The sequence below is a fragment of the Chaetura pelagica genome, unplaced genomic scaffold, assembly GCF_000747805.2.
Source record: "Chaetura pelagica isolate M959 unplaced genomic scaffold, ChaPel_1.0 scaffold213, whole genome shotgun sequence".
Classification (NCBI taxonomy): domain Eukaryota; kingdom Metazoa; phylum Chordata; class Aves; order Apodiformes; family Apodidae; genus Chaetura; species Chaetura pelagica.
Window position 1 is genome coordinate 666,981 of NW_009952597.1, and position 27,997 is coordinate 694,977.

The following is a 27,997-nucleotide window of genomic DNA, read 5'->3' on the forward strand; positions in this document are numbered from 1 at the left end:
TGCTGGTCTCAGAAAATAGATCAGCCCCAGTTCAATATATATCTAGGAAACTGCAGGAAAAATGTAATAAAATGCAACTGGGGGAAAATAAGAGAGAGAGAAACTTGGAAAATGTCTTGGATGAGACTCAGGTTCTAAATTCTTTTGGCTGACATTTAAGTTTCAAAGTTAATGCCTTTCTCAAGTTCCTTTTCATCTCAAAGAACTCTGTTATGAAGATGAAAGAAAATAGTTTTGTTTATCTAGATTTTTCAGCTTCCCCCCAAACACCCATTTTGAACTTTATCTTCCCTCATCTCTAAGCCACTTGCACATGTACAAGCACTGAGAAATTTTTATTTTCTATGTAGGTAGTAAAGTGAATTAGACAATTCCTAGGAGATGAATAAGGAAAGGTTACAGTCATTGCTTCAAAGTTTTCATCTGTTATTGTCATGTCCTTCTCCATGATCAGCTCTATAAAAGTGGATGTAAAGTAGTCCATGATAATATGTAGAGGATGCATGGAGTTCCTAATTATTTTTTTTTTTTTATTCTAGACATTAAACCAGCATTTATACAGCCTCCTGAGGATACCACTGTGACAGAGGGAATGACTGCAGTGCTAACCTGTGAAGTTTCAGGGGCTCCAAAACCTGCCATCTCATGGAAGAAAGGTAGGAAGTTATTAAGTTGTTGTGGAAAAGCTGCAATCCGTGTTTTCTTGCCCATTCTTATTATGGAGATTCTGTAGGTCCATTTGGTGCATATTTCTTCATTTCTGTGTTCTGCAAGGTGAGGGTTTGTTGTGGGGCAATTGTGAGCCAGCGGCATGGACAGGCTTTAATAGACTTTTGGAAGAAGTAGAACTGCAGTATTTAATCCATGCAGTGTACATGACACTAATCATCCTGTTTTTCCCTCCTGTGTTTCAGGAAACCAGATCTTAGCCAGTGGCTCCGTTCAGATTCCTCGGTTCATTCTTCTTGAATCTGGAGGGCTCCAGATAACACCCGTTTTCCTTCAGGATGCTGGCAATTATACTTGCTGTGCAGTCAACTCTGAAGGAGCTCTGAATGCTTTTGTGATGCTGACAGTGTGGAGTAAGGCTAATGCTTTGTTTAAACTCTCACTTTAATCAAGTATTAATCAGTTTTTGTATGCTCAGGAAATTTTCATAAGTAATTATGCTTTTCTAGTTAATAGAGATACTTGTATGATTTAATAGGAAGAATGTATCTATTTTAGGAAACCTATCACAAATACCCTTTCTGTTGGTAAAATTATGCACATAAACCTTTCCATTTTGTGAAAGGAAGTGTATTTAAATGCAGATTCAATCACAATTACAATTTTACTCCGGTTTTGCCCTGGTGAATCTCGCACTGCAAATCAGACCTTTCCACTTGCAGCTCTGGCTGTTTGCAGTGGGTTTCTGCCTCCAGGAGTCTGCAGGCACTATAGACCAGCTCCTGCTGTTACCAAGGCTGTGGCCACTGTTAGAATGGATACAAGTTTCCTCACACCTTTGTATTTTTTTGTGGCCCTGGGCACTGTTGAAAGCCAAACCAAAGTACAGCAGACTTGAACTGCTCTCTCATGCTACAGATTGGTGTGGCACAGAGCAAGCCAGGAAATGATTTTGTCCTTCACTGCTTGTCCTTGATCTCTGCTTTTTTTACTTCCTCTGTTGGGGTAGAGAGTCTGATCCAACAGGTTCACTTGTGTTGCTCCTGAGCGAGTTAAATTGAAGTGTAATGTGTTTTTTGCTACTAAGGGTAGGAAATAACAACCCCTGAGCTGGGATTAAAAATAATTAAAACCAGTGAAATTACAACGATAAATATGGAAATGTTGTGGCCCTCTCTTCTTTCCTGTGCTTAAAGATTATGCAGCTGATGTGTGGTTTCATCTTCAACATTTGTTAATCCCCAGACTGTGTCAGTCAAATCAGCAACATTTTGCCTTTTGAACTTGGGAATAGCAGAATTTTACACTGACAGTTCATGTAATGCACTTGTGTCATATGGCCATCATAGTTGGGTCTCATTGGCAACACAGGGTGGGCATGCATACCTGGATGCTGTAAACTAAATAATATTCAGGTGCATGGAGATCTTTCTGAGTTCATTCCTATTAATTCTCAAAGGCGTGGTTCTTAAATATAGGAAGGATAGTTTCTGTTCTTTGTACTGCACTGGAGGGGGAAAAGAAAAGTGAATATAAGCTAATATTGGTGTAGCAACAGCACTGTTGTTAAAGCTAGAAGACATACACAGATACTTCAGGGACAGTGCTAAATTCCATGTTATGAGAGTTAGCTCTTCATTTTGCTGATGATTCCTTCTTGTGCATGTATGAGATATCTCACTGATTATCTCTGTAGGGATTTGGGACTGATTAACTTCAACCACATATCTTCTACACTCATCCTAGTTGTCTACCTGCTTCAGCTGATGCTATCTGCTGCTGCTACTGTGTATTAAACATAATAGAGATCTTTCACACTAGATCTGGTTGCTGTAGTTACAGCAATTATTGTGTTCTGGGTCTCCAGGAGGTGCTCGAATAAAGATGTTTTGAAACATTTGAGTAAACAGCATATCTTTATTATATGAAAAAAAATTTATATGAAAAATTCAGGCTGCCAGAAACTCCTTTTCCTCTAACATCTTTCCTGGTTTTGATGAGATTGTAGGGTGTCATTTAAGCTTTCTCTTTCTGGAGGTTTTCCTAGTGTGTTCTCCTTTGCACAGCTTCTCTTTGTTTTTGTTTTCCCCTCTCCAAACAGCATGACTTGTTTTCTGACTAAATGTGTGTTTGGATCCACTCATAGTTCATTGCAATCATACTTGCCACCTTAGGACTTTAGGGACCTGCTATAGATACTTCCCACAAAAGAGGTGAGGTGAGTTAGCACAGCTTTAGTGCTCTTCCAACTCGGATGACTGCTCGGATTCATGACCTGGGCTGCTCTTCCCTCTCTGCATCCCTCAGTGTGCCACCTCGTCTTGGCACAAGGACACTAGAGGGAGGAGCAGCCTTCACTGCAAAGGCTTGGAGAGGGATAGCTTGCTTGCTTTGAATGACAAATGTCCAGTTGCCTGCTCTCTGAGCAAATACCCAAGTCCAAATGCTGTCATTTCACCTGAACTGTGGCTTGTGTTCCTTTCAGATCGCACTTTCATTGTTCACCCCCCTGAGAACAGCACTGTGATCAAGGGAACCACAGCCACGCTGCGATGTGAAGCCACTCGTGATCCTAGAATTTCAATCAGGTTGGTGGTGTCAGTTCTTGTTTGTGTGGTTAATCCCAGCTTAATTTTATAAGCTATATGAATAACATTAGGTGAAAAGTTTCAGGACCCCAGATTTTAACACCAGACCCCTGATTACTGCATTATAGGGTTGTACACTGTATCATTAATCATATAAATTCCATCTTCCATTTCAGCCTTATGTATTATTTACAAAGAGCTATGTTCCACTTCATGACTTCCATGATTTTACTATCAAGGTTAATACACTATCAATAAAACCAACTTGTCAGAGCTTGATATTTAATGAGAATAAAAGCCAAAGAGAAGGAATAGGATTTCAGAAGTGTTTACATTGGGGTGCATGAAAGCAACTCCAGAGATGCCTGTGTTCTTGGAAACAAATCAGTAGCTAGGATCTGGTTCTGCTTTAGCTGTGTGAAGGAAAAGAGAATTTCTATGAACTATTAAAATCTGTGCTAGAGCCTTTAGAGGAAACTCACCATTTTAAAATCAGCTTATCATGAAAATTCACCTCGTCTGAAAACAACACAAATAAAAGAATGCAAGGAATGACGTGGAGGTACTAGAAGGATGAACTGCAGTAAGAACTTTGGAAAGAGAAATACAGGTGTAAAAATTTCATGTAGAGATACTTAATTGTATTACAATTGTGGGCAATACACATGAGATGGGCTGACAACTCAGCTGTAGAGTATGATGTTCTAGTTAAAAACGCTGATGAAGGTGGACTGCAGAACTTAAACATGAGTACTTCCCTCTTTCCATGCAAAATGTATAATCTTGTTTATAAAATACATAGTAACTTGGTTACAATTATATTTTTCATTCCAATCACTGATCTAAAACTAGCATTTGTAAAAGGCACTGACTGTTCCTCAGAGTAACTGCAGGGACCTAGTATTTTTAAGGTGTGATTATGGAAGCTGATACCTCACAGCACAGTTCAAATAAATGTATTTTGAAGTTCTTGCAAGTAATTATTAACTGAAGCTTTGTAACACTCAGGTACATTTGGAAGAAGGACAATGTTGTAATAAATCCATCCAGCAGTTTCAGGGTCACAGTAGAGAAAGATGGAACCCTCCTCATCAGTCAGACATGGTCAGGTGACATTGGAGACTATACCTGTGAGGTAATTTCTTTTGGAGGAAATGACTCCAGAACTGCTCGACTAGAAGTGATGTGAGTATTCCATCTTAAAGATACACTATGGTTGGTTTCAGATACTCTTGGACATTTTTCTACCGTTTCATTCTAGGAGATCTGGGGAGTCTGTAAGTTTGATTTTTGGTGTGGGATTTTCTAGGGTAAATTAAGTCTGGCCCATTCCTAATTAGATTACCTTGAAATGCCCCTCCTTGAGCATGCTGCAATGCTGCTTGGACTTCTAAGTAACTGGAGCCTTGGAAATGACTTCCAAGTAACTGCATCTCTACATCATCATGTGTGTCCATGTGGTTGGATGACTGAGCTCAAGCAGTAATGATTAAGAGGTGGTGGTTTACCTGAAGCCAGTAGCAAGTGCAATGCCTCAGGGGAATCTAATTGGACATGTCCTGCTCAGCATCATTACCAGTGATCTGGAGGAGGTGCTGGAGTGCATGCTTATCAGGTTTGTAGGTGGCACAAAACGCGTGTGGGAGAGTTGAGATACACTCAAGGACAGGAACAGCATTCAGAGGGACCTGGATGGGCTGAGAAATGGGCCAAGAGGAACCTTTTGAAATTCAACAGGGGCAAACGCAACATCTCCATCTGGGGAGCAGTAGCACAGTCTGGGCACTGACTGGCTGGCAGCAGTTCTGCTGGAAAGAACCTGGGGATCTTGGTAGACAGCAGCTGAACATGAGCCAGCTGTGTGCCCTGACAGCAGTAAACATCAGTAACAGCATCCTGGGCTGTGTTAACATGAGCATAATAGATTGATGGACATGGTTAGCCCCTTTTATTTGACACTTATTACTCTACATCTGGAATACTGTCTCCAGTTTTCAAGAGCAGACTGAATAAACTGGTCTGGTCTCATGGCTGGCCCTGCTGTGAGCAGGAGGTTGGACTGGAGACCTCCTGAGTTCCCTTCTGACTGGAATCCTTCTGTCATCCCACGCTGTAGGACTCTCCCATAAAGCCCAGGTGCTGTGCTGTGATGCCAAGGTTACAAGAAAATGTTTTCCTCCTTTTATTATTTTTTTCTCTGTTAAACACCTATCAGAATGGCTGGTCCCTGGACAGGCATTGCTTACTCTTGCATTCTCTATACAAAGCTTCTCAGGGGAAAAGTATTTTTATGTATGGCTTTCTTTATTCCTAAGGCTCTTTCAAATAAAAAACAAGGAAATATTTAAAGTGCAGCTCAGTTCTAAAAAAAGATTATAAAAATGTCTTTATGAGTTTCCATATTTTCTATTTCTGTCATTCCACTGGGGTAAAGCTCACTTCCATTTCATTTTTATCACTAAAAGCAGCAACTGTGGTTTTGGTACATGTGTGGAGCAGATCAAACCAATGAGAAGTTAATGTTTTATGTTGCCTGATTTTTAATATTTTTTTTTTATATTTATTTCAATAGTGCCACATGCTTCAATTTAACTGAAATTACATCTGTTTCTGCTGGTCATGCCTGATCTCTCTGAGAAGATGGCAACTTGTGCTGCTGGCAGTGTAATGAGTTCACCCCCCGAGAGTTGCTGTGCAGAGGGCTGCTTGATACAGCATCATTCTGCTGGTGCCAAGGCAGGATCAGATGCCCATTTTCAGAGAGCGGTCATACATTCTTTCTCTAATTAAGCACTCCTCAGCTCTCCTCCCGGAGAGCATTTTACTGCTGGTTGGAATCCAAGAACAGAAGACAATTCCAAATATATTGCCACTGTATAACCACGCTTGTTTCTCTCTGAGGCGGTTTTTGAATGGAGGGCAGAAAATTATGGAGTAAAGACTGAAAAGAATGTTGAAACCTGGACTCTGAAGCAAAGCTATAAATATGTGCTAAACACTTCAGCAGTCTGACCACTTCTCAGTCCTAAATAGCAAAAGATGCCCTATGGAACCCCATAGCAGATGTGTGTGCTTGCAGCTCCCTATTGGCCAGTGAGGAACAGTTTTATACTCCATAAAAGTCAACTAGAAGTGAGCTGGGAGAGGCACATCTCATGAGCATTGCTCAGGCTGCCTGTCCAGCACCCCACATTGTTCCAGCTGTGTTGGCTGGCTCTCCACGCACTAGGGCTGACTCTTAATCCTAGATCTCCTCTTCCTCCAATGTTCTGCTGCTGATTGCCTATAACCTGTTTTTCTTACTGGAGGAACTATAGAAATATATCAGATCCACTCTTGTAGAGGACTTCGGTGCTTCAGTCACTCGATCATACCTTGAATTGTGACATTTTCTGCCCCAGTAGTGCTGCAGGTAGTGCAATCAGGCCAAAAAACATTGCATTCCTTTGCAGCTTTCATCATTATCGTTTGGCTCAGCTGCACAAATCTGGAAGAAATAGAGATACAGGATACAACAGAAGTGAAATGAAGAAGAAAATGTGTGGAAATGAAATGTCTGAAGTAAAGCTTAAATTAAATTCCAGCTCATATAGGAATGACAGATCTATAACATCCCCAATTCTCCCAGATAATTCTCTTGTGCAGAACATTAACAAACAGGGCATGTACATTCCCATCAATGAGCACTTACACTTCAGTGCCTTGAGTAGCACTAATGTCAGACAAATGTTCAGAGGAGACCTCTCCACCAATTACAGACTGGAGCAGTCTACCAAAGGATAATATCATGGCCTACCTAGCTTTATCTGACAACTCCAATTGTCTCACCACCATTATTCCCTCAGGAACCAGCATGTCCCTCCTCTACGTTTAGGCTTATCAAGAGAAATTTCCAAAGGCATAAATAAGTTAGTTAGTGATTTCTACTCAAACTGATTCAATTCAAAACCATTGACCTTCAGGGTGACCTTCAGTTATTTAATCTCTGAGTGGTCTGGTTTTCTAATCTGTGAAAAGAAAAGGTTTTCTTGCTTTATCTCTCCTTGTTGGCGACAGACTTGGGGAAAAAGGTTTCTTGCTAGAAGGACATATGTTGGTAGCACAGCATGGTATACATGGGTGGTGCAGGCAGGATGGATCTCACTCTCAGCACGTCTATGTAGAAACAAAACATTTCAAAAGGGAAGCTAGAAAACTAATAAAGAGCTTGCTAAATTGCAACCAAAGGTTACCTTGCTCATCAATTTTGCACTGATGGTACTTGGGCACTGAAACTAATTGCTAGTCATGATACTCTATTCATTCGTCTTCTCTCTAAATGTGTTTATTCTTCCTGTACATCTCTTGATTTGATTTGCATGAGGTAAAACATTTGCGAGTGATGTTTTTCTTTTGCAAGAGATGGATTTTAATTTTTTGGTTGGGTTTTTTTTTGTGTGTGCTAGCAGAGCTTCTTGACTGCAAATACAGAAATGTTTGCAGGTCTTTTGATGATGAGCTTGTGCTTCTCTTGCATTCCTCCAAGTCATAGGATTTGATCCTGAAAATAATGATATGTTATGAAACATCCTAGCTTCATTTAGCATACTTTTATAGTCCTGTAAATACCATACTGAAATATACATAGAGGAAAAACTGCTTGTTCCTAAAGCTGCATAAGCTGAGTTATCACCATGTATCACTGACCTGACAGGAATCTGTGCTGATTCCAGCTCAAAGTATCCTGAGGGTTCCCAGTGCACATAAAATATGCAGAATTACCACTATCTCTGCCTGATGATACCTGCTGCTCAATATCAGCCTGTCTGCAGTCCATACTAAAGAATCTCTTTGTTGTATGAATGTGATTGAAAAGTATGGTAATGCTGCATTGTTGCAAAATCAAAGCCCTGAACAAGCCGCTGTTATGTCACAACATATAGTCAAGATCTTTTAGGCTCGTTCTCTATGCAAAAATATGGGGAGGACATTGTAATACAAAAGTAGACAATTTATTCCTGACAGCAAGTTCATCTTCTTTCAAGTCTATTTCACCAGAGAAAGAATTTTGATTGTTCTGTTTTCTTCAAAAGCAGAAGAGAGGGACTAACCACTTATAATAAAACCCAGTGGGTTGCCAAGAATGTACAGTTTTGCCTTTGTCAATCATTTATACATGAATCTTGATACCCTTTTCACTTGAGTATTTCTAATTGCTACTATTTTCAATTTCTTTCCAATGCAATCCATAAAAAATAGCATGATTGCTAAAAATAAAATAAATAAGATCACTACAGAGTGACAAATCAAAATGATGTCTCATGGCAAACTTATCTTTGCATGTATGCAAAATTCCTTTGTTCCAGTAGCCCAACTCTGTTCCTTTCTACAGGGACTGAAAACAGGAAGGATGGCAAATTTGAAAGTATATTATTCCTTCCTCACTAGAAAGAAACTTCTATTTATTTTTCCAAGCTCTCTATTGAGATGTCATCCAAGAAGTAAGGTTCACTGCTGAGTTGAAATGTGCTTGATACTCCAAGAAAGAAATACCACTCAGAAATACAATTGTGTCTGTTCATCATCATTCAAAGTGTATAAGAAATGCAAGTGTTGGTTTTTTTAGTGTTTTTTGGTTTTGTTTTGTTGGTTTGTTTTTTTAAAAAGAAAGCATAAAATTCAAAAGCCTTTCCCAAGTTGTCTGTAGGTTTTCATTTTGTAGCAACCACCAAAATGAAATGGGGCAAAAAGAGTGTGACTCTAAGCCTTGGTAAGCTTTTAATTTCAATAATCCACCTTGTTACACAGGCCTGTGAGAAACAGAAAGCCTCAAAATTAATGAATGCCTTTCAAGAATCCTTCCTGTGTTTAGAAATTGGAGAGGCTTCTTTTGCAAGAGAAACTGGAAAGTCCTGAGCAACAGATGACATGTTTCTTAATTTAAAACATTATAAACTTTTATGAGCAAAGCTGAGTGCTTTGTTAGGCCTCCTGCCTCAACCTCTTACCGTGTTATCAGGCCTAGCAGATGAACCACCTGCTCCTGAGTAAAACCTGTGTGGTGGACATGATTTAGGAAATCATTTATGAAATAGGAGTGAGGCTTTTTATAAACTGACAAGAAAACTTGTTTAATCTCCCTTGGCTTTTTAGTAATCCCCTCTTCAGTCACAGACTCCCTAATTACCTGCTGTTGGACCATTTTCCTCAGAAATCTCTCCAAACCATGTCTGGTTTATCTCCCTCAGCAAATACTCTGCTTTTAGCTAATTTTATAAAACACTGTATGTGTTTGCTGAGTGAATTTTCCAGCTGCCCCATGGCAGTGTTGAGCTGACTCAAAACATTAGGGTCTCTGTTTTGAGCATGGATCATCTGAAACTAGCTGATATTTCTCTCCTAGACGATTGCAAAGACTTCATGTTCTTTTCTTGCAAATCCACTATTTTAATTGCTTTGTCAGAGTCCCCTCAGGTCCACTTGGTGGTTATGCCATTAACCCTGGCCTTATCTATCAATTACAATTTTAGAAGTGCCCATATACATATTTTACTATCATACCAAGTAAGTTAAGGAAAACTTGCCTCCATGCAACCCTTCAGCATTAGAGGAGGGAGGTCATAAGATATCCTATATTGAAAAACCTTCAGATATTTCTTGTCTGGGGCTTCAGTGAACAAAAGAAAGATAATGCTGGAATTAAACTTCCAGTGCCCAACCTATGCCCTGTGTGATATTGTCCTAAACTTCATCCACTTTCTCTGTTTATCAGAGGTTGAGCAGTCCTAGTCTAAGGACTAGGACTAAGGACTCTGTTCTAGTCTAAGGACCCTGAAGAAGGGTTGAAATTACCATTCCCTGCAATTATTTTGTGGATGTTAACAGCAAAGAAAAGTAACTCCCTTAAAGGAAAAAAAAATTAAAGTCATGATCTCTTTTGGAAACATGAGTATTCATAATTGTGGTTTAGGTCTCATTCATCAACCCTTCCACATGTTATGTGGCAGCAAATGAGGGGACAAAGTGTAAGTGCTTGTTCATGTAGGAGTTACTATTTATTAATCTGTGCTTTTGTACACTACAAAGACACTTCTGAGCTGAAATGTCTTTGTAGTTTTAAATATTTATTTCTGCCCAGGTGTGTTTCTTAGGCACTTGTTTGGTCTGCCTTGAGGGATTTAAATCTGTAAGCACCATCTGTTGCTGTTTGGTGTGGACACATATGGCTAAAGAATGTGGTATCAGTGGAGGTGGGTGTGCTCTGTGGCTGTGCAGCTCAAGGTATTCAGGATCTGTCCAGAAAGTGCCTGTTCCCTTCACACTGCTGACTGATTTTGTGTCAATCTGTGAGAATAAACTAAACTCAAATCCTGAACAAACAAAATCCATCTTTAAACTCAGTTTGTACTTTAAAAAACCTGAAGAAGGGAATGACCCCTCTCCTCCAAAAGTCTTCTGAGACTTGTACTCTAAGAAACTGAGCTGTAAAGTCTTTCTTAGACATGTTGCCTCTGTCCTCAAATGGGCGTTAATTGAGCCCTTCCAAATGTGTGTGGGAACAACATAAACTAGTAAATGCACACCCTGAAATATCCTTAATATATTCCAAGAGTGTTTATTGCCAGAAAATTAGTTATATGGGCTTAAAAAGTTGTGAGGTCCCCCTCAGCCCCCCCTCCTCCATTGCTCCCTGTGTGAGCACCATCTCCTGGAAGGAGCTGAAGCCACAACACGTCTCCCAAGCTCTTCCCCACAGGGCCTGCTGATAAATGAGGTGAGGACTGGGACTTCCATGAGCCATGTCACAACAAGACGTTTCACTCTCTTTCAGTCATTTCCTTTGCCAGCTTAATCACAAGAACACTTTTCCAACCAACTTGCTTAGGACAGAATGATAAATTGCAGTGGAGGTTTAATGTTTATTATCATGTAAAGTTTCACTCAAAATTAAGTAGCACACTCCTATAGTCCCTGGGTAAATGGCCATATCTTAATCCCCTACTCCACACTTCTCAAATCACAAGCTTATTCTGCCATTTTGCCTTGCAGACCAGCTGCCCTCCTACTGTGTTTACAGGTCCCTCTATTCCCCAAGTTTGTTTATCTAAAATTTTGCAGTGCTCAGTTTAAAATCTACTTCTGTTGGGCCCATACCTGCTCGTTCCTGTGCCTGATGTTTCTCCTAGCCTAAAACTGACCATGTCTGAGCTGTCTGTGCATCAGGCATCTGGAGCCTAGTTGCTGTGTGCCCAGACCTGCCTGAGAACTTAGCCAGCCTGAACTCCTCATCATCAAGGCATCCTGAGCAAGTGATTTAATGAAGTTAAGATCTGAATCACACCCTGAGGTGTCATTCCATGTTTACTACAGAAAGAGCCTGGGGGGACCATGCTGCTCAATTTGGTTAGGTAGACATTTAAAGTCAAATGACATGAGATGAGACTTTGAGTCTCAGGTTCAGCCTTAGGAGACATTAATCCTTCCAGCCCAGAGGCAGGTGGGCAGTTGAGTGTCATTCACTTGTGTCATCTCATTTTATGTGCTTTTCTTGCCACTCTTTGGCTCTTTCAACAACCTTTTTCCTTTCAGCATTATCTCCACAGCACGTAGCCATCATAAATACTTAAACAAAAGCGTATAAAGTGTCAATAGAAAACATAATAGAACTATTTTCTGGCTCTCCATATGCTCCTCAGTCTCCCACTAGAAACCCAAATCCAGGACATATTTATTGTTCTGGCTTAAAGCCAGAGCCTGTATTTACTTTTGCGAGTGGCTGAGGAGTTGCGGTTTTTAAATAACTGCAAGCCTTCAGTAGCGTGATATATCACAAGCAGAAGTTACTACATTTTTTAATTAAGCATCTGAAAGTACCCTTGTGGGTTTCTGCTCTGGCCAGAGCAGGTTAGCAGTGGTGCGTGCTGAGGAAGGGTTACCCTCAGCTCTCCTGAGTAGGAGCAGGTAGATTGAATGGCTGAAAACTGACCCTCTTTGCTTTTCCTTCACTGTCTGAGCTCCTTGTCCTCCTTTAGGAAGCAGGATGATGAGGAGAAAAAAAATCATGCTCAAGAATGATTGTTGAAGGTTTCATACCACTTAATGCAGATCCTCACTGGGGGGATGTAGCACAGTTTAGTTTTCTCACTGCATCAGGCAGCCTTCGACTCTCAGCCAATAAGTACAAATGAAATGTTTTTCCACAAACTGCTTTTATGTAGAGAAATTACACATTTTAATTGAGCTGCTCTTTCATTTTTTATTTTTTTCACTGTTTCGTTTTGTATTTCCATGGGGTTTCTGCAAGCATTTTCACTAAATGTTCTGGTTGGGTGCTTCCAAAAAAATCCTTATTATAGGAAGGGAAGATTCTACCCATGACAGGATAAGCTTGAATCTGCGAGTAAATCAAGCTGTTCTGTAACCTAAGAATACATATGGTAATTTTGATTAGTAGCTTTGTATGGGTAGTGTCAATGTCTTCTGCTTCCTTGAGTATGAAAAATTCTGTATTAAATCATATCTCCCATGTGTTTTACTGTTTATATGTATTATTGCTGTCACATTGCTGGGACGTCATTGTAAGAAGGAGGAAAAATTGAGAGAGGAAATATATTGACTAACTTATCTCAATCAAAACCAGTATGAAAATTGGCTTTTTTCCACATTTAGCAACATTTCTATTAACTGTTTTAAACATCAGCCTTGGGACTTTCAGCATTTTTTATTATTTTTTTTTTCAAATAGGATAAAATTATGAAGAATTCAGAGATGTCTTTCATTTATTTAATTGCACAACGGCTGCTGGTAGTTTTATATCTATCATCGTACAAGTCTGATATTGTGCTCCTTTAACTGCCTGTAAGACTGTAGCTAAAGGAAATATGGATTGATTTTTCTGTGCTGTTTTCTCTCCCTTTCTCTTGCCCTCCACAGTGAGCTGCCTCATTCCCCTCAGAACCTTCTGGCCACTCTGAATTCCTCCTACAGCCGCAGCGTGATGCTCTCCTGGGTGCGCCCTTTTGATGGGAACAGCCCTGTTCTCTACTACATGGTTGAGCTTTCTGAGAACAGTGAGTAAAGTCAAATCTGTTTCAACCTCATGTTCTTCATTATTATCCAGCCTTCTTTTGGACTCACCTTTTTACCAGAGTTACCAACAAAATGTAACTGTTTGCTAAAGGAGAGACAATGTACGCGAAAGGGAAACCCTGGCTTCACTCTTTGCACCTTGAAGGAGTTAAACAACAAAAAGAAGCCTGACATGGTGGAATTGTTGTACAGGGAAGCCTTTGTTGCACCTCCAGCATTGCCAGCCAGACTCGAGGCACAACAGCTCAGTTTCTCGGTGTTTCTATTTGACATCTGCAGTACAGCAGTAGTAATATTTTATTTCTTCCCATTGTTGTCTTTTGCCCTGGGTTTGTAGATATCTTGCTGCATTCAAAGCCCCAGTTCTACTTGAAAAAGGCAGGCAGGTTGTAATATGAGGACCTAATGGTCTGTCAGAGGAACAAACTTGGATGTCAACAGGAGCTTCTGTCCTGTATATGAGTTCATACAGTGTCCCTGCCTATGGCAGGAGGGGTTGGACCTAGATGATCTTTAAGGTCCCTTCCAACCCAAACTATGCTATGAGATGTTTTCTCTGTTTTCTCCAGCCTATAATTTTATAGCCCTAGGCAGGTTGGTTGAGAATGTTTATCTTTAAGATATCCAAGTACCTATCTACGTTAGTTACAAACCTGGTCATTGTGAATTGCCACTTCTCTCAGTTTTGTCGTGCTGTATGTCTGGTCCTCTGTGGCTCTCAGTTTGCAAGGTTATTTATGGGCACTGCTAATGCCTCTTCAGAAGTTGATGGAAAGATGAGGTTATATGGAAATCAGTCACCTTGGCAATACTTTCTAATCTCTATTACCCTAGGAGCTGGAAATCTGAGCCTAACAATTGATTCTTGATGAAAAAATTAAGAGCATCACTTTTTCTGACATGTGGAAATTAGTCATTGCATAACTGAATGTGAAACAGTCCTGATTTCTGATTATCTAGAGAGTAGCATTTTGTTTTGCCACACAGAGAGCTGGAGATGAAACTTGAGCTTCAGATCACATACAACCCTCTTGCTGTGCAGGCTGGAGTGCACACCTTTTCAGATGTGAATGTCCCAGAACTGATGATCTTGACATCTGTTAAACAAAGTGCATTTTTCTAATCTAAGCAGAATTCCCAAGTCACGCCCAGGACTGCTGTCCTTAAAACAGTTCTTTTTGAGCAAAGACTCCTGATCTTTTTGTAACAAATGACTCAGAAAATTCAGTGTTCAACACACACACACACTCTCTATCCTTTTATCACCACCTTCTTTTTTATTGCTGTTCTTCTCTCCTTCCCCTTCCATTGACTGCAGGCCAGTACCTGCCTTTTTGCTTTTCCTTACCAGTTCTTTCACCCAAGGGTGTCACCTTGTGTTTTGTGTTTCCCAATGGCTTCGACAAAAACAAACCAATCAGCTCCCAGCCTGGGAACACAATACAAAGACTCTGGAGCTGTATTTATATAGAGACAACACAGAGATGGCAGAACATGTGCATTTGGGTCCTGCACTGGGCTGCATTGATTGGGAAGAGTAACTGAGAGAGGAGGCAGCTCACTTGCTGCCAGGAGAAGTTTGAAAGGTCTTTTAAGTGCCTCTCTAGCAAGGATGCTTTGCAGTTTTTCTAGTACAGGAGTGGGATAAATGTGCCATCATTTAAAAAATGCTGTAGTTCTTTCACTGAAAGTTGTAGAAGACTCAGCAAAAATCAGCTATGGTCCTTCCAGAAATCATGCAGACAGTCCCTCAGAACTCCACAGGATCCTGTGAACCCTTGCTCACTCCATCATAGATCAAATAATTTTGGCTGATGGCATTGCAATCTACCACTGAGAGAGTCTCATTATCACAAATCATGGGTATGTGTACTTCAGCAAGCTGCAGCTGCAAAAACCAAACACAGGCTGGGCTTGTTGTGAATTTAGAATCTTACCTCCCAGAAATTTTCTAGATCTCAATGTCCTCTCAGTTTTCATCTTTATCTTTATTTACTTTGCTTTTATGTACAATGTCTGAATGGTTATTCATAGAAGTAGGACAGAGAGGGATCTGAGCCCCAGTGTAGCTGGGTTTTCTCATGTCAAATATTATTGCTCAGCTTTATGGATGCCAGAAAAATAGCAGAACAATGTCAACAGTGACTTTGCTTTGGAAAATTGACTTTAGCATCTGCATATTGTCCTGTTTGTCATGTTCTTGAAGCATTTGGTTTTTAGAGTTATTTTGAACTCAGTAGTGTGTGGTTAATATTTAGTGTCTGCAGACCTCCTGCCCCTTTGGAAAACACCATCTTCCCTTTGTTCCCTCCCCATCCCAAGTGATGGGATGATGTTTGATCTTCTGTAGGCATAGTTTTGACTGTGGAGAATCTCTCTTTGCTTTTCAAAGGAAATTTACGTTCAGGTTTTCTATCAGTTCCCTTCATGCTGTGAAAAAAACAACTGTGAAGGAGTTGGACTGTGCCCTCAGTGAGCTCCTCTGCTTGTGTCTGGAGCTCCTGCCCTGTCAGCAGCAGTGCAATGTGCTTAACATCCTAGTCCCTGTTTGCTTTCAGACATGGAAAGGTTAGAGAGAGGCATCAGACTTATGATGTATTTTCCAGTTAGCAAAGCTGCATTGGAGGTTTTGTTCTCACAGACCTTGTAGTGGCCTTCCAGTATCCAAAGGGATTACAGAAAAGCTGGGGAGGGACTTTTTTACAAGGGCTTGTAGTGAGAGGACAAAGGGTAACAGATAATAATTGGAGGATGGAAGATTTAAATTAGACATTAGGAAGGTTAAACACTAGGAAGAAATTCTTTAGTGTGAGGGTGGAGAGACACTGGAACAGGTTGCCCAGGGAAGGTGTGGCTGCCCCATCCCTGGCAGTGTTGAAGGGCAGGTTGGATGAGGCTTAGATCAACCTGGGCTGGTGGGAGGTGTCCCTGCCCATGCAGGGGGTTGGAACTGGATGATCCTTAAGATCCCTTCCAACCCAAACCATTCTATGATTCTTAGTTTTGTGGAGTTTTAACACCTGGGGTTGCTTTGCAGTTACAAGTGCCAAAATGTAGCCTAATTTTGTTCACTTCTTTAAGCACTTTTGCTTTGAATCATTTTCTAATACCTTTCAGCTCCACTGTACGTTGGGAAGCACACACCATAAATGAATACATAATAACAGTATCTGTTTCAGAGAAATAGCTGAAGAGTGTTCAAAATACCGAGCGTAACTTTCAGGGAACTAATTACCAGCTGCATTAGAGAAGGGTGTGTCATTCCACCTGGCGTGAATTAGAACTCCTTTTCATTAATATCAATTCAGAAAACAGATATAAAAACTTAATTTTAATTAGAGGGAAAAACACTAGCAGATCTTGCACATAAATTGCTGGAAATATGGACAACTCTAGTCACCAAGTCACCTAATTTTTCAGATGAATGTGTTTGGCACAATGCAATAATTCTCAAATTACAAGTATTCACAGTAGACTGTTTTTGTGGGTGACTTGAGACATATGGCCTTAAACATTTGGGGGCAAATTTATAACCTAATTTGAAAAACACAGTACCAGGGAAACACAGTCATTAAGTATTCCTGCCCACACAGAGCCAGAAAGATGAAGCTTCATCTGAAATGGAATTTTCAAATAAATAGTACCATGCATTGCTGTCATTAGCACTAATATAATTTTGGGGTGTTTCATGACCTGTTTAGCCCCTGTTGTAATATACTTTAGGAATTTCAATGAAATATCTTCATGGATTTTGGTGGGGATGTTTTATTTTTTATTCCAAAGAGGTCTAGATTTCATGGATTAATCAAAAATTAATCTAAAAAGTCTTTTATCTGAAGAAATAAATTAATACTTAAAGAATTTTGCTGAACACAATTAAGATAAAAGCCCCTTTTTGGATTATTGTATTCTGGGATATCTGTGCTCTGTGAGGCAATGATGTAACTCAGATTCATCATGTTGTGCCAATGAGGAGATAATAAAAGCTCCTATGAAAAGTACTTACACATGCTTAAAACCTATGAATTGTCATCCTGAACTTGGTAGGAATAAATAATAAAATTCTGAACACATTGATGAGTCTTTGCAAAAAATAATAATAATTTAAAAATCTAAGTAAAACTCTGTTGTTCATTACAACTCTGACTCAGATCTGTATATGATGGTGTTAAATGGTACTTTTTCTCAGGCCATTGGTAGACCTTATGGAACTCCTACCAACCAAAGGATGAGCCATTTTTATTTGAGCTTTTTGCAATATAATTTCATCATAAAGATTTGAAAGATTAATTCAGTAAATTCCACCAGAATGGAAAATTCCAGTTCTACCATCTGTGAAAAACCCCCTGGAGAAGGATGGAGAGGAGATGAAAATATACCCCAAACTTACAAAAATCAGATTTCTGCAATAGATCTAATCCATTGTATCAAATTAGAGATGATTTTTGAGGAATTTGCAATTAATACACCCATTATAAGGTAGACAGGGAAACAGAGAGAAAATGTCTCTTGCTGAGTAACCCATGTTATTAAACTTATCACAAGTGCATCCCAAAATCCTTGACAGAACAAAAGTAATTTCTACAAAACCCCAAATCACTTTGTAAACTAGAGAGTAGCCTGTGAGATTCTTAATTTCCAATGAATTAACTTGGAGAGGCAATCAGAGTTAATTCAAAATACCCAGTATCCTTAAGATGATAGACAGCTAAACATGGAAGACTTTCAGCCAGCAGCAATTACAGGGGAAGAGCAAGCAAGCAAAACCCAGAGTACATTTTGGGCAGCTTAAGTTAAATGAAGGATTAGCACAGTCTGCCCAGTCTCACAGAGGCTTATTTAGCAGTTTGACCTGGCAAGTCTTCTGGTCACCGTGGAGCTTCTTCAGGCTTCCTGGGACAGACAAATGTCTGATGATGGTGACATCATCAAATGTCTTGATGATGACAATCATCCCTGGAGGAGAAGCAAGTCAGTGTTGAAAATTCTCTGGCACATTTCCGATGTCAGAACTCCTCTTCTGTAAGGTAGAATAAGCTTCTGCACCATTCTGGGGTTTGTTGTGTGTTGAAGGAGGGACAGCAGGCTTTCGAGATGTTTGGTTTATTGATTGTCAAAAAAACAGACTTGACACATAAATTTTAAAGATACTCTGCACACTCACTGCATGCACTGCTTCATGAGCAAGTCCTCCCCAAACCACTTTCCTTTACGAATCAAAGTGCCCAGGAGATGAATAGGCTTCGTTTATATTAGTTTTCAGTTTAATCTCTCTTCCTGCCAGATCTTTTATCTCCCACCAAGAGAGGAAAAAGAATAAATAAAGTATTCTACAGATACAGCATATGAACAGAGCAAAGCCCCAAGGTGCTGACGAGATTAATAGGCCCTGTTGTTGAATCAAACTGCTCACTACACTGAGCTACTCGGGTTAAGAGCTCTCAGGTGGTGTTGACACAAGCAGTAAACAACGTAAATGTTCTAGGAATTGGACCACTACCCAAGTAGCTCATAGAAGGCTATTTCACTCTTGCTAGTGTCTCCTCTTCCATTTTCCTCAGGAAGCTGCCTCAAGCAATGTACTAAGTCAGCCACACCTTAACTTCAGCTTACCTTGATTTGTTATTGCAACAAGGTGAAGAGTTCTTTGTGAAGTCTCAAGAGAAGCTTGAATAAATTCAGAGCAAAAAAACTCCTAACCAATGCTTTTCTAGATAGTACAGAGGTGCTTCCTCTAAGGTCTTTCTAAAGGAAGTTCAGTGTTCAGCTAAGATGAATGGCTACTAAGATCTTGTAGCTAAAGTGGCTGTTGGTAAATCATCAACAACTGGCAAGGATGGAACTTGACCACTGTGCAAATCAAATGTCCCTCTCCAGCATTCCCAGTATTCTGCTGTGTCAGTTTTCCTGTTAGAAAAGACATGGTTCTCAGAAAGCCTTTACTGGAATAAATATATTTTGAGTAATTAGAAGATGCAACGTTTATATCCCAACTGGCATCATACCCTAGAGGATTTTAACTTGCTAAGGAATCTGCCAGAAAAGCACTAAATTAGTGGCTTACATCTTGGTGTGAAGTTTAGCAGCCATCCACATTTGGGACATCTCATCTTCATTTTCAGGCAGACCTTTAGGTGACCTGCCAGGAGCTGCAATCTACTTCTGATGAGCAACACGCACAGATACATTGCCAAAATCTCCAGCTAGCTCCTCAGTAATTTCCAGAAGTGTTAGTAATTTTGAGCAGGGAGCATGGAAACAGCTGGTATTATTTAAAAACTGCCCAAATCTTTAAATTGGCTGATTCCATTGCTGTACTGCTGCACCACACACCAAATGTCACCTCTCCCTGAGTATTTCAGTCATGACTACAGGGAGGATGAGTGACACCAAGCTAGGAAGAAAAGAAGTCAGGATATTTAATTTTCAACATGTTTCATTTCTGACCTCTTTAAAAACTTGAAAATGTAATCTGGGCATGAGAGGAGCTCAGTATGTCAAGTATGTGAAGTGACAATGAGGGTTTTAGAGTTCTACCAGGGCTGTTCCTACCAAAAAATCTTCTTGGAAATGATGAGACCAAATGCCACTACCTCTAGAAAAAAAATAATAATAATTGCAGATATGTAGAATCCACAGCAGAAGCTTTTTCAGGTCTTGTACCAAAGAGTTGATTTGGCAGAGAGAGTCCTGCTTCTACACCTGCTTGCAAGCTGGGGAGGAAGATATTCCAAACTGCCTGAGAATTTCATTACGGTCCTTCCACCAGAGCCACTCATGGGTGTGGTGGTGTAATGGCCTGCCAAACAGATGGGTTGTGAAATACACAGCCCATCTGTCTTTATCATGCTTGTTTCCTCTTTTATTAAAATGTTAATGAATATAGTTTTTATTTATTATGCCATGACATGTGCAGCATCACTTTCCAGTAGACAAATGTGCAATCTGCATAACCGTGTGGGCTGACAGGAAGGTTTCTTCTGCTGAAAAGAAATTTCTTCCCAAAGCTCCTCTGAGGAAAACAAGCACAAAGAGCTCTGAGCAGTCAGAGGCGTTTTCTCACTTCTGCAAGGCTTTTAACAAGCACTTCCATATTTATTTATTTTTTTCACATGTAAATTATTCCAACAGATTCTCCCTGGAAGGTTCACCTATCAAATCTTGACCCAAAGATGACCGGTGTCACTGTGAGCGGACTTACTCCAGCCCGAACCTACCAGTTCAGGGTTTGTGCAGTTAACCAGGTGGGAAAGGGCCAGTACAGCTCTGAGACTAGCAGGTACAGTAAAAATAAATGCTTGTGTACTAAAGGTGCAATAACCTGGAATTACTGAGAGGAAAAAAAATGCTGATTGTTAGCTAATGGCTAAAATAAAATTATCTTTTGGGCAATAACTGGGGTGCTCTGCAGCTCTCAGGAGTGGGTCATGATGGTAATTAGGTGATGCAGGATATCAGCATGCAATGGGAGAGCTGGCCTCGTATTTCCAGAGTATCACTTGAACAGAATCTTGGAAATACTTTTCTGCATTGAGCCCAGGCAGGAGTACAGCAGCTACCCAATCACTACAGTGTCACTTCTGAGATTCGCCCAGATGCGACATAGAAGGATGGCTTCATCAAATTGCCTTTCAAATGCATCTCCCTTCTTCTGTGATCCCAAGCTTGCTGTGAGCTTGAATTGCAGAACATCCAGACTCTAAATGGCTTTTTCAAAATGTAGGAGTTTGATATGAAAAATATTGAAAGAGCTGAAAGAAACAATTTGGAAGGAGTCACAGACACTGGACCTGAGCTCTAACTCATTCAGGCTTGTAATCTTTTTAAAAAGTTGTAACAGGCCTGGTGGTTCAGAGAGAATAAGCTTGCCTCGGCTGTCTGTCTTGTTGCTTGCTTAACTGATTTCCTATTAGGTTGATTTGTTGTAACTATTTCATGCATGTCTTCAGCAGTTTGATCATCACTATATTTCTTTCTAGTCATCAAACTTTGAAAAGAAACTGGTTCATATGGAGTGGATGCATGAAATAGAAAGGTTGTCTGTCATTTATTGTAACCCTCACCTCCCTCACATTCTTTTGTATTTAGGCTGATGCTACCTGAGGAGCCCCCCAGTGCTCCACCTAAAAACATAGTGGCCAGTGGACGCACCAACCAGTCCATCATGGTCCAGTGGCAACCTCCTCCAGAGAGCGAACACAATGGGGTTCTGCATGGGTACATCCTCAGGTAAGTGACTTCCAAATGTGGAATGTCTGGAGATAGATCTGTGTGTGCCATAGGGAATTCAGAAGGGTGTGACTCACGAGTGTATTTAAAACGATTTCTAATTCCATTAAATATATTAATAATTATTTATAAATGCTGTGGTTTATCACAGAAGAGAGAACACCTCTGCTCAAGTGGTCACAACTGTACAAGCACTTAAATTCTAGCCTTTCTGTATGAAGTCAATGAGTTAGGGTCTCTGTTAGCTACTCCAAATGATCTGCTCATGTGGACTAGCTCCCTACTGGAGATTCTCAACATCCAGAGAGGTTTTTTCCATTTTCAAAATTAAGCGAAGCACCAAGTATTAAAAATGTTCACATGGGATGTTAGTACAATGCAGCCTATGCATTGCAGATATATGTTTGCTTATTATAATCTCAGCTTCCTACTAGAAAGTTTAATTAAATTTATCAAAGACACAACAGGGCTCCTGTGCTATGGAAGACCAAGAATAGGATCAATAAACTTCAGGTTTGTGCCAAACAAAATGGAGAGAGGAAATGACATGTCAGATGCTTCATGGCAGACCTTGATTTGATTTTGAAAATCATTCACTGGAGTAAGATTCTTTGAGCCCCATCTGTGTTTATTCATGAGACAGATTCAAGCAGGTAGCTGAGGATCCTGGGTACATCTAGTTGTTCTGCTCACCCAGGATTTATTGAGTTGGAAAGGCTGTTGCCACACTGAGAGACTTTGCAGAGCATTTTGCTTTTATAACTTTTTATTCACTCCTACCCGATTCCACTGCAGCTTACTTGCTCATTTGGCATCCTCCATACCCTGCAGTGCTAGCAGCCAGCTAGGGCTGCACCTTTGGTAAGGGAGGCATTATCTAAATTGGAGTTTTTGTGGGAAACTCCCAAGCATTGCACCACCACTGATGTGTTTCCAAGCGATGGTTACAGCCTATTGTAAGCAGGCTGCTGACATTTTTAATACAATGTCCTCCAGACCTGCTAAAAGATAACTAAATTCTAGTTTAAATGCTGGTTCATGCTGTGCTCCTGCTTTTGCTGGTGCAGACGGAAATGCTTTTGTGATGTTCAGAGTGTTGGTGAGCTCCCAAAGTAGTGCTGGAAAGTTCCTTCTCTCTGCAGGCAGAGCTGCAGTCAGTTCATCTCCCTGTCACTGCACAGAGCCCATTGCAGGGGTGAGCCCGTTGTGCAAGTCCCTGCAGTTTTAAGAGCTGGACTCAGTGTGAAAGCTGTGCCAGTCATCAGGGACAGGTGGGAAAAGGTGCTTTAACTTCTGTCAGTAGCTAAATCTTGTCATGAGACTTGGGAACTTACTTGCACAGAGTACAAGTGTTGCTTGCTCACTTCTTTCCTTCAAACTGCTCTACTGGATGGTAGGATTAATTCCTTAGCTATTCCCAATGAGTCTCACCCAGTCTCAGCCTTAAGTCCCTTGAGAAAGCAAGCCCATACCCTCCCACTTCTACCAATCTGTCTGTTTTCCCCATACAACATTTTCAAGTACATTCAGCTTAAGTATTTTCTACATCTATTAGCATAATTGATCCCTGTCCTCTCTATAAAATCTCTCCATTTTAATCAAGACTGATCAGATTCATTATGCTCAATCTGTGAACATTTTTGATGTCTATGTGCTTTGTCTTGACTATAGAGCAGAGAAACAATTTATTTGACAGGAATTTAAGATTATCATATAAAAGCACAACTGTCCCAGGTAATAAACCAGGCTGGTCTTCCAAGTCAAGTCACTGAGGAAAAGTCTTCCTGCACAGATTTCTGTAGAATTAGGATGCAAGAAAATAAAAAGCACCATGCATTCCATAGACCCAGTACTCAAGACATGCAAGATACTAAGCTGATGGAACACCTGATCTTTCAAGGTGAAGGTGCACTGCACAAGTCAGATGGAGTATACATCAAAGGCTATGGTGGGAAAAATCATGAAGACATGACATTTCTGAACTGGCCTCCTTCCCCTGCCCTTTTCCTCCCTGGCAGTACTGCATTTAGAAGAGTTCCATGCTAACAGCATAACAGATGAGATCAAGGGAGCTCTCCACACCTTGTCTTTAGGTGTGAGACAGAACATTGCTGCACAAAGAATTGGCTTGGCCAGGAAGCATCCAACCTTCACAGGAGGCAAAAGAAAACGTAGATATTCCCTAAAGTAGAAAAAGATCAAGTCATCAATAAGCTCAGCTGAGGGGTGATACTTCTACATTTCCAGTCGTATTTCCCGAATGGAATCACACCAGTGTGGCATTACAAACCTTAAGTAAGCCAAAATATGGTCAGGCAAGCAGCTCCTCAGCAGAAAATTGAGGGGTTGCCAGTGATTAAAAACTGCTCTCTTTATAAGAAGACTTTAGAACAAAATCTATCCCTGAAATATATGAAGAAGTTGTCTAGTCACAGAAATTGCAACAGTTTTAACTTAGATTAATTTAAAATCAGCCTGCAAAATGTCAATGAAATTGTTCTGTGTCAATAAGCTTTTGGTGATTACTGTGAAGCAAAAGATGAATAAGAATGCATAAAAGCTGCGTGGTGAATAAAAATCAAAATGTTTCTATATTTGTCTTTTTCATGCAATAGTAAAGCCCTGTGCCCCTCTCTTGGTTTCTGTTTATCTGATTATTGTAACGTTTTCCTAAAGGGAGCAAAACAAACAGTATTATTCACAGATTTGTAAGGTCTGTTTGTTTCCTATAATTTTTCTCCATAGTTTCTTGGCTCAAGGAGACACATCAGAGGGCTCTGTGTTCTGCAATACGCTGTTTACCTGGGACAATATATTCAGTGCTTCAGCTTCCCATGTCTCAGCAGAAAGTTTGTCAGGATGTTCACCACTCATCTGTGTTTGGTACAGCTCTTTTCCTGGAATTCCAGTGCTTAACCACTACTTTAGTCTCAACTATATCCCATCCTTATTTTAATTATTCTGTGCTGGAAGCCAGAGGTGGCAATGCCTGAGACCCCAGAAGGTCAGAGCTCTCTGAGCTCTTCCTTTTCAGATTTCAGAGAAGGAAAAAAACCATTTCTCAAGCTGATTTACAACAGTGCCCTGATAAAAATCACATCTGGGCTATTTTTTTTTTTCTACTAAATCACAGCTTTTACTAGACAAGCCACATTTAAAAAGCTATAATTTTTCTGCAACCATAAAATAGGATAAAATACCCGTTTGTTTAGCCCTGAGCATGTAATCTTGGTGAGATCAGATTATAAATACAATAGCAGTCAAACACGATGTGGTCTTATCAGGAGTTTAGTTTGTTCTTTCTGTATATCTTTCATTATTCTTTGTATAATTCTGCTGTAAAAGTTTGCATATTGCCTCTTGACAAAGGAAGCTATTTTGCTAGTTGGGATATTTGCTGTAATTGATGCCATCTACTTAACTAGCAAAACTTTGCTCCCATATGGCAGGTACCGCCTGGCTGGCCTCCCTGGAGAATACCAGTATAAGAACATCACCAGTGCAGAGATTAACTACTGCTTAGTGAAAGACCTGATCATTTGGACCCAGTATGAAATCCAGGTGGCATCTTACAATGGAGCTGGACTGGGAGCATTCAGCAGACCTGTGACAGAGTACACGTTACAGGGAGGTGAGCAAATCAGACCAATATGTCATTTATACTTAGAGATTAGAGGCTTCCTAAGGAGGAGATGCACTCTCTGGTGGCCCCACCTAACAACCTGTAAAATGAACGGTCACTTTAGTCACATTTGATAGACAAGTTTGGAGTAGGAAACACCTACAAACTTCCCATGCTTAAGCAGAGACAAGATGAGACTCTGCTGCTGTCTCTGTTGTAGAAAAAGCTGTGAGTAAACAAAAAATTCTCTGTAAGTAGTAAGTAATACTGATGAGAACTGGGGTCCCATGGAATGGGTTTGTAGGCTGTGACAGGCAGGGGCTGAGGTTACTCTGCCAGGAAAGGCAGAGAGAAGATGGCAGAGTATTGGGTTTATCATGGTTAAGATATGCAATATGCCCCATGTGCAATATGGGAGCCACAGGCTGAGTAAACCAGCTGGGTTAGTTCTGATAACCACAGAACACCTTGTTTTAGAAATATGGAATAAATTATAAGGGAACTGTGGGGAGAGAAATACCGCCTGTGGAGAAAGATTGTTTTGTAGTGTTTCAGGAATGGTGCAGACATTTGCAAAGAGGAAGATAAAACAGTCTTTAAAGCCCTGACTTTAATGCTACAGCTCCTCCACACCTTTCTGCTAAGTGCTTTAGGAAGGGTATAAATTACACCAACAAAAGGATATGTAATTACTTTTTACAGCCAGGGTAAGGCATGTTTACATCTCTAGTTTGGTATAAAAATCTGTAGGATAATTAAGTACCAGGCCCTTAAAGCTTTCTTGTATTCCCCTAATTGCAGGATTGTGGTTGGTTCTGAGCAATGGACAGTACATGGCCTCTACTTTATTTGCCATAAAACAATTAAACTATTTTTAAAAGTTACAGTTTTGCAGTGCATCCATTAATTTAGAATCAGTGAAGAAGATACAGTTGTTTGTTAATTGTTACTAGGAGTTGCATTATAACACGATTAGATACAGTTTCAGATGTAGGCAGATCTGTAAGAAAAGATCATTCATATGCAACACTAATTAACCACAGCAATTAAAGAAGGAAACTATCCATGTTTTGTCTTCAGGCGTGTAAAGTCTCACAGTGGAGAGGAGTCCAGACACACTCAACCTCTTTGTAGAAGTATTCATTGCAGACCTTCAAATGTTTATCTTAGTCTTCTCCTTGCAGCCAGGATTAATGTATTGTATCCCACTAAAGACCAGATCTCTGCTGAGAACTGGTTTGCACACAGAATTTTAATCTCCTTTGTGAATATGTTTGTAATTCATTATTTTGTTTATCTGCACATTTTAAGCTATCATAGCACCTTAACCTTCCACCTATTAAGACTCAGGTTTGGACTACACATTTTTTCTTAAACCCTGTAATTGACTTGAATTTCCCTTGATATTATATGCTGTTATTATCATCCTTTATTGATTGGCTGTCTGTTGTCCTTTATAAGGATATAAATCTTCTGTTATTAAGTGTAGCCAGTCCTGAATTCATATTAATCAGCAAGTGTTTAGACTGCAGGACAAACTGCAATGGCCTGTTTGTTTTCATGTAGCTCCTAAATGCTTAGGAGTGGGTAGATATGAAAGGGCAAAAAGAAAAAAGGGCTATTTCTTAATTATTTTGCAGCAGTATTTAACAATAGCAGAAAATTACTTCATGGTTCTCCTCATGAATGCCTTGCTGGTTTCCTGTGCAAGTCACCAAAGGCATATGGTCTGTTTTAAAGAGTCTGAAGCCTTTTTACATTTAGAGCTGAAAAGAAGAGAAGGTGGTTGGTATCAGTATAATCTGAAACTGGATTAATATCAAGTTTCCATAGCGCACTTCTGTCCAAAACTCTGTTCCTTGATCTTTCTTTTAGATGGGAAGTGACAGGAAAAGCCACTGGTTGTTTCTTGCTCTGGAATGTCCTTCCTAAACCAAAGCAGCAAGAATAAGAAAAAGCCATGTGTAAAACTGCCTTGTAAATCATATTCTGATTTTAATACGAGCAGAGATAAATGTCAAAGACACAGACCCTCATCCATCCCCCTCTCCCACTACCACCACCACCGTCTCTATCCTGACATGCATTAAATGATGTGAGCTATGCTGGCAAGAGCCTGTCTGTCTGCAGATGAAAAATACCTGAAACACCTCATATTAATCAAGTGTGCTCTGCAGCCAAAGCCTGGCAGGAAACGAATACTGGGAGCAGATCAACCCATTGGCAGGAGCAGATCAACACATTGGCATCTTTGTCATAAGGAATATTGACTGGCCACATAAACTGTGGATTTATACCAGAACTTAGTCTATTAATCCCTTATTAGTCCTCTGTCATTGCCACAGACCCTGATAACTTATCAGCTACTCAAAGCTCTTTGAAAATCACCAAATTCTAGAACACAGCTCAACTCGCAAGATGCTGAAAGGTCTAAACTTATAGAGAAATTGGCACATAATGTCAGATCAAATGTCAGAAAGACTTACTGGCAAAGCACTGAACATCCCAGCACTAGGGTCAGACAGTTTGACTGTTTCTAAATCTTGAAAGTCTCTTCAGAGTAATATTCAGCCTAATACTTTGATGCCCTGTATATATAGGTCTTCCTTCATCAGAGTTTCTCCAGCTGTTCCTTACTTTAGTGTTACTTTTCATGGGGATTTTGCCAGCTTTATGCATAGGGCAATTTTAACTTATTTAAACAGTGTCCTGCAGGACTTTCATTGCCACATGAAAACCTGAAGTTTTCCAATACCTTTTCATATAAGAGTAGTTTTGTGAGATGTATAAACATCTTTCTGGATGGTGATGATATTGTTTC

The 27,997-nt window shown here is 40.1% G+C and overlaps 1 protein-coding gene across 1 annotated transcript in view; it reads left to right on the forward strand.

The window, feature by feature from the left end:
- SDK1 (sidekick cell adhesion molecule 1) overlaps positions 1-27,997 on the forward strand; it is a 386,227-nt gene that overhangs the window by 251,109 nt on the left and 107,121 nt on the right. Inside the window, exons 10-17 of the mRNA XM_009993680.1 lie at positions 540-656; positions 915-1,082; positions 3,155-3,257; positions 4,266-4,442; positions 13,170-13,306; positions 20,457-20,604; positions 21,414-21,554; positions 25,004-25,185. Coding sequence (XP_009991982.1) covers positions 540-656; positions 915-1,082; positions 3,155-3,257; positions 4,266-4,442; positions 13,170-13,306; positions 20,457-20,604; positions 21,414-21,554; positions 25,004-25,185 — 1,173 coding nt within the window. The remainder of the gene's footprint in view (positions 1-539; positions 657-914; positions 1,083-3,154; positions 3,258-4,265; positions 4,443-13,169; positions 13,307-20,456; positions 20,605-21,413; positions 21,555-25,003; positions 25,186-27,997) is intronic.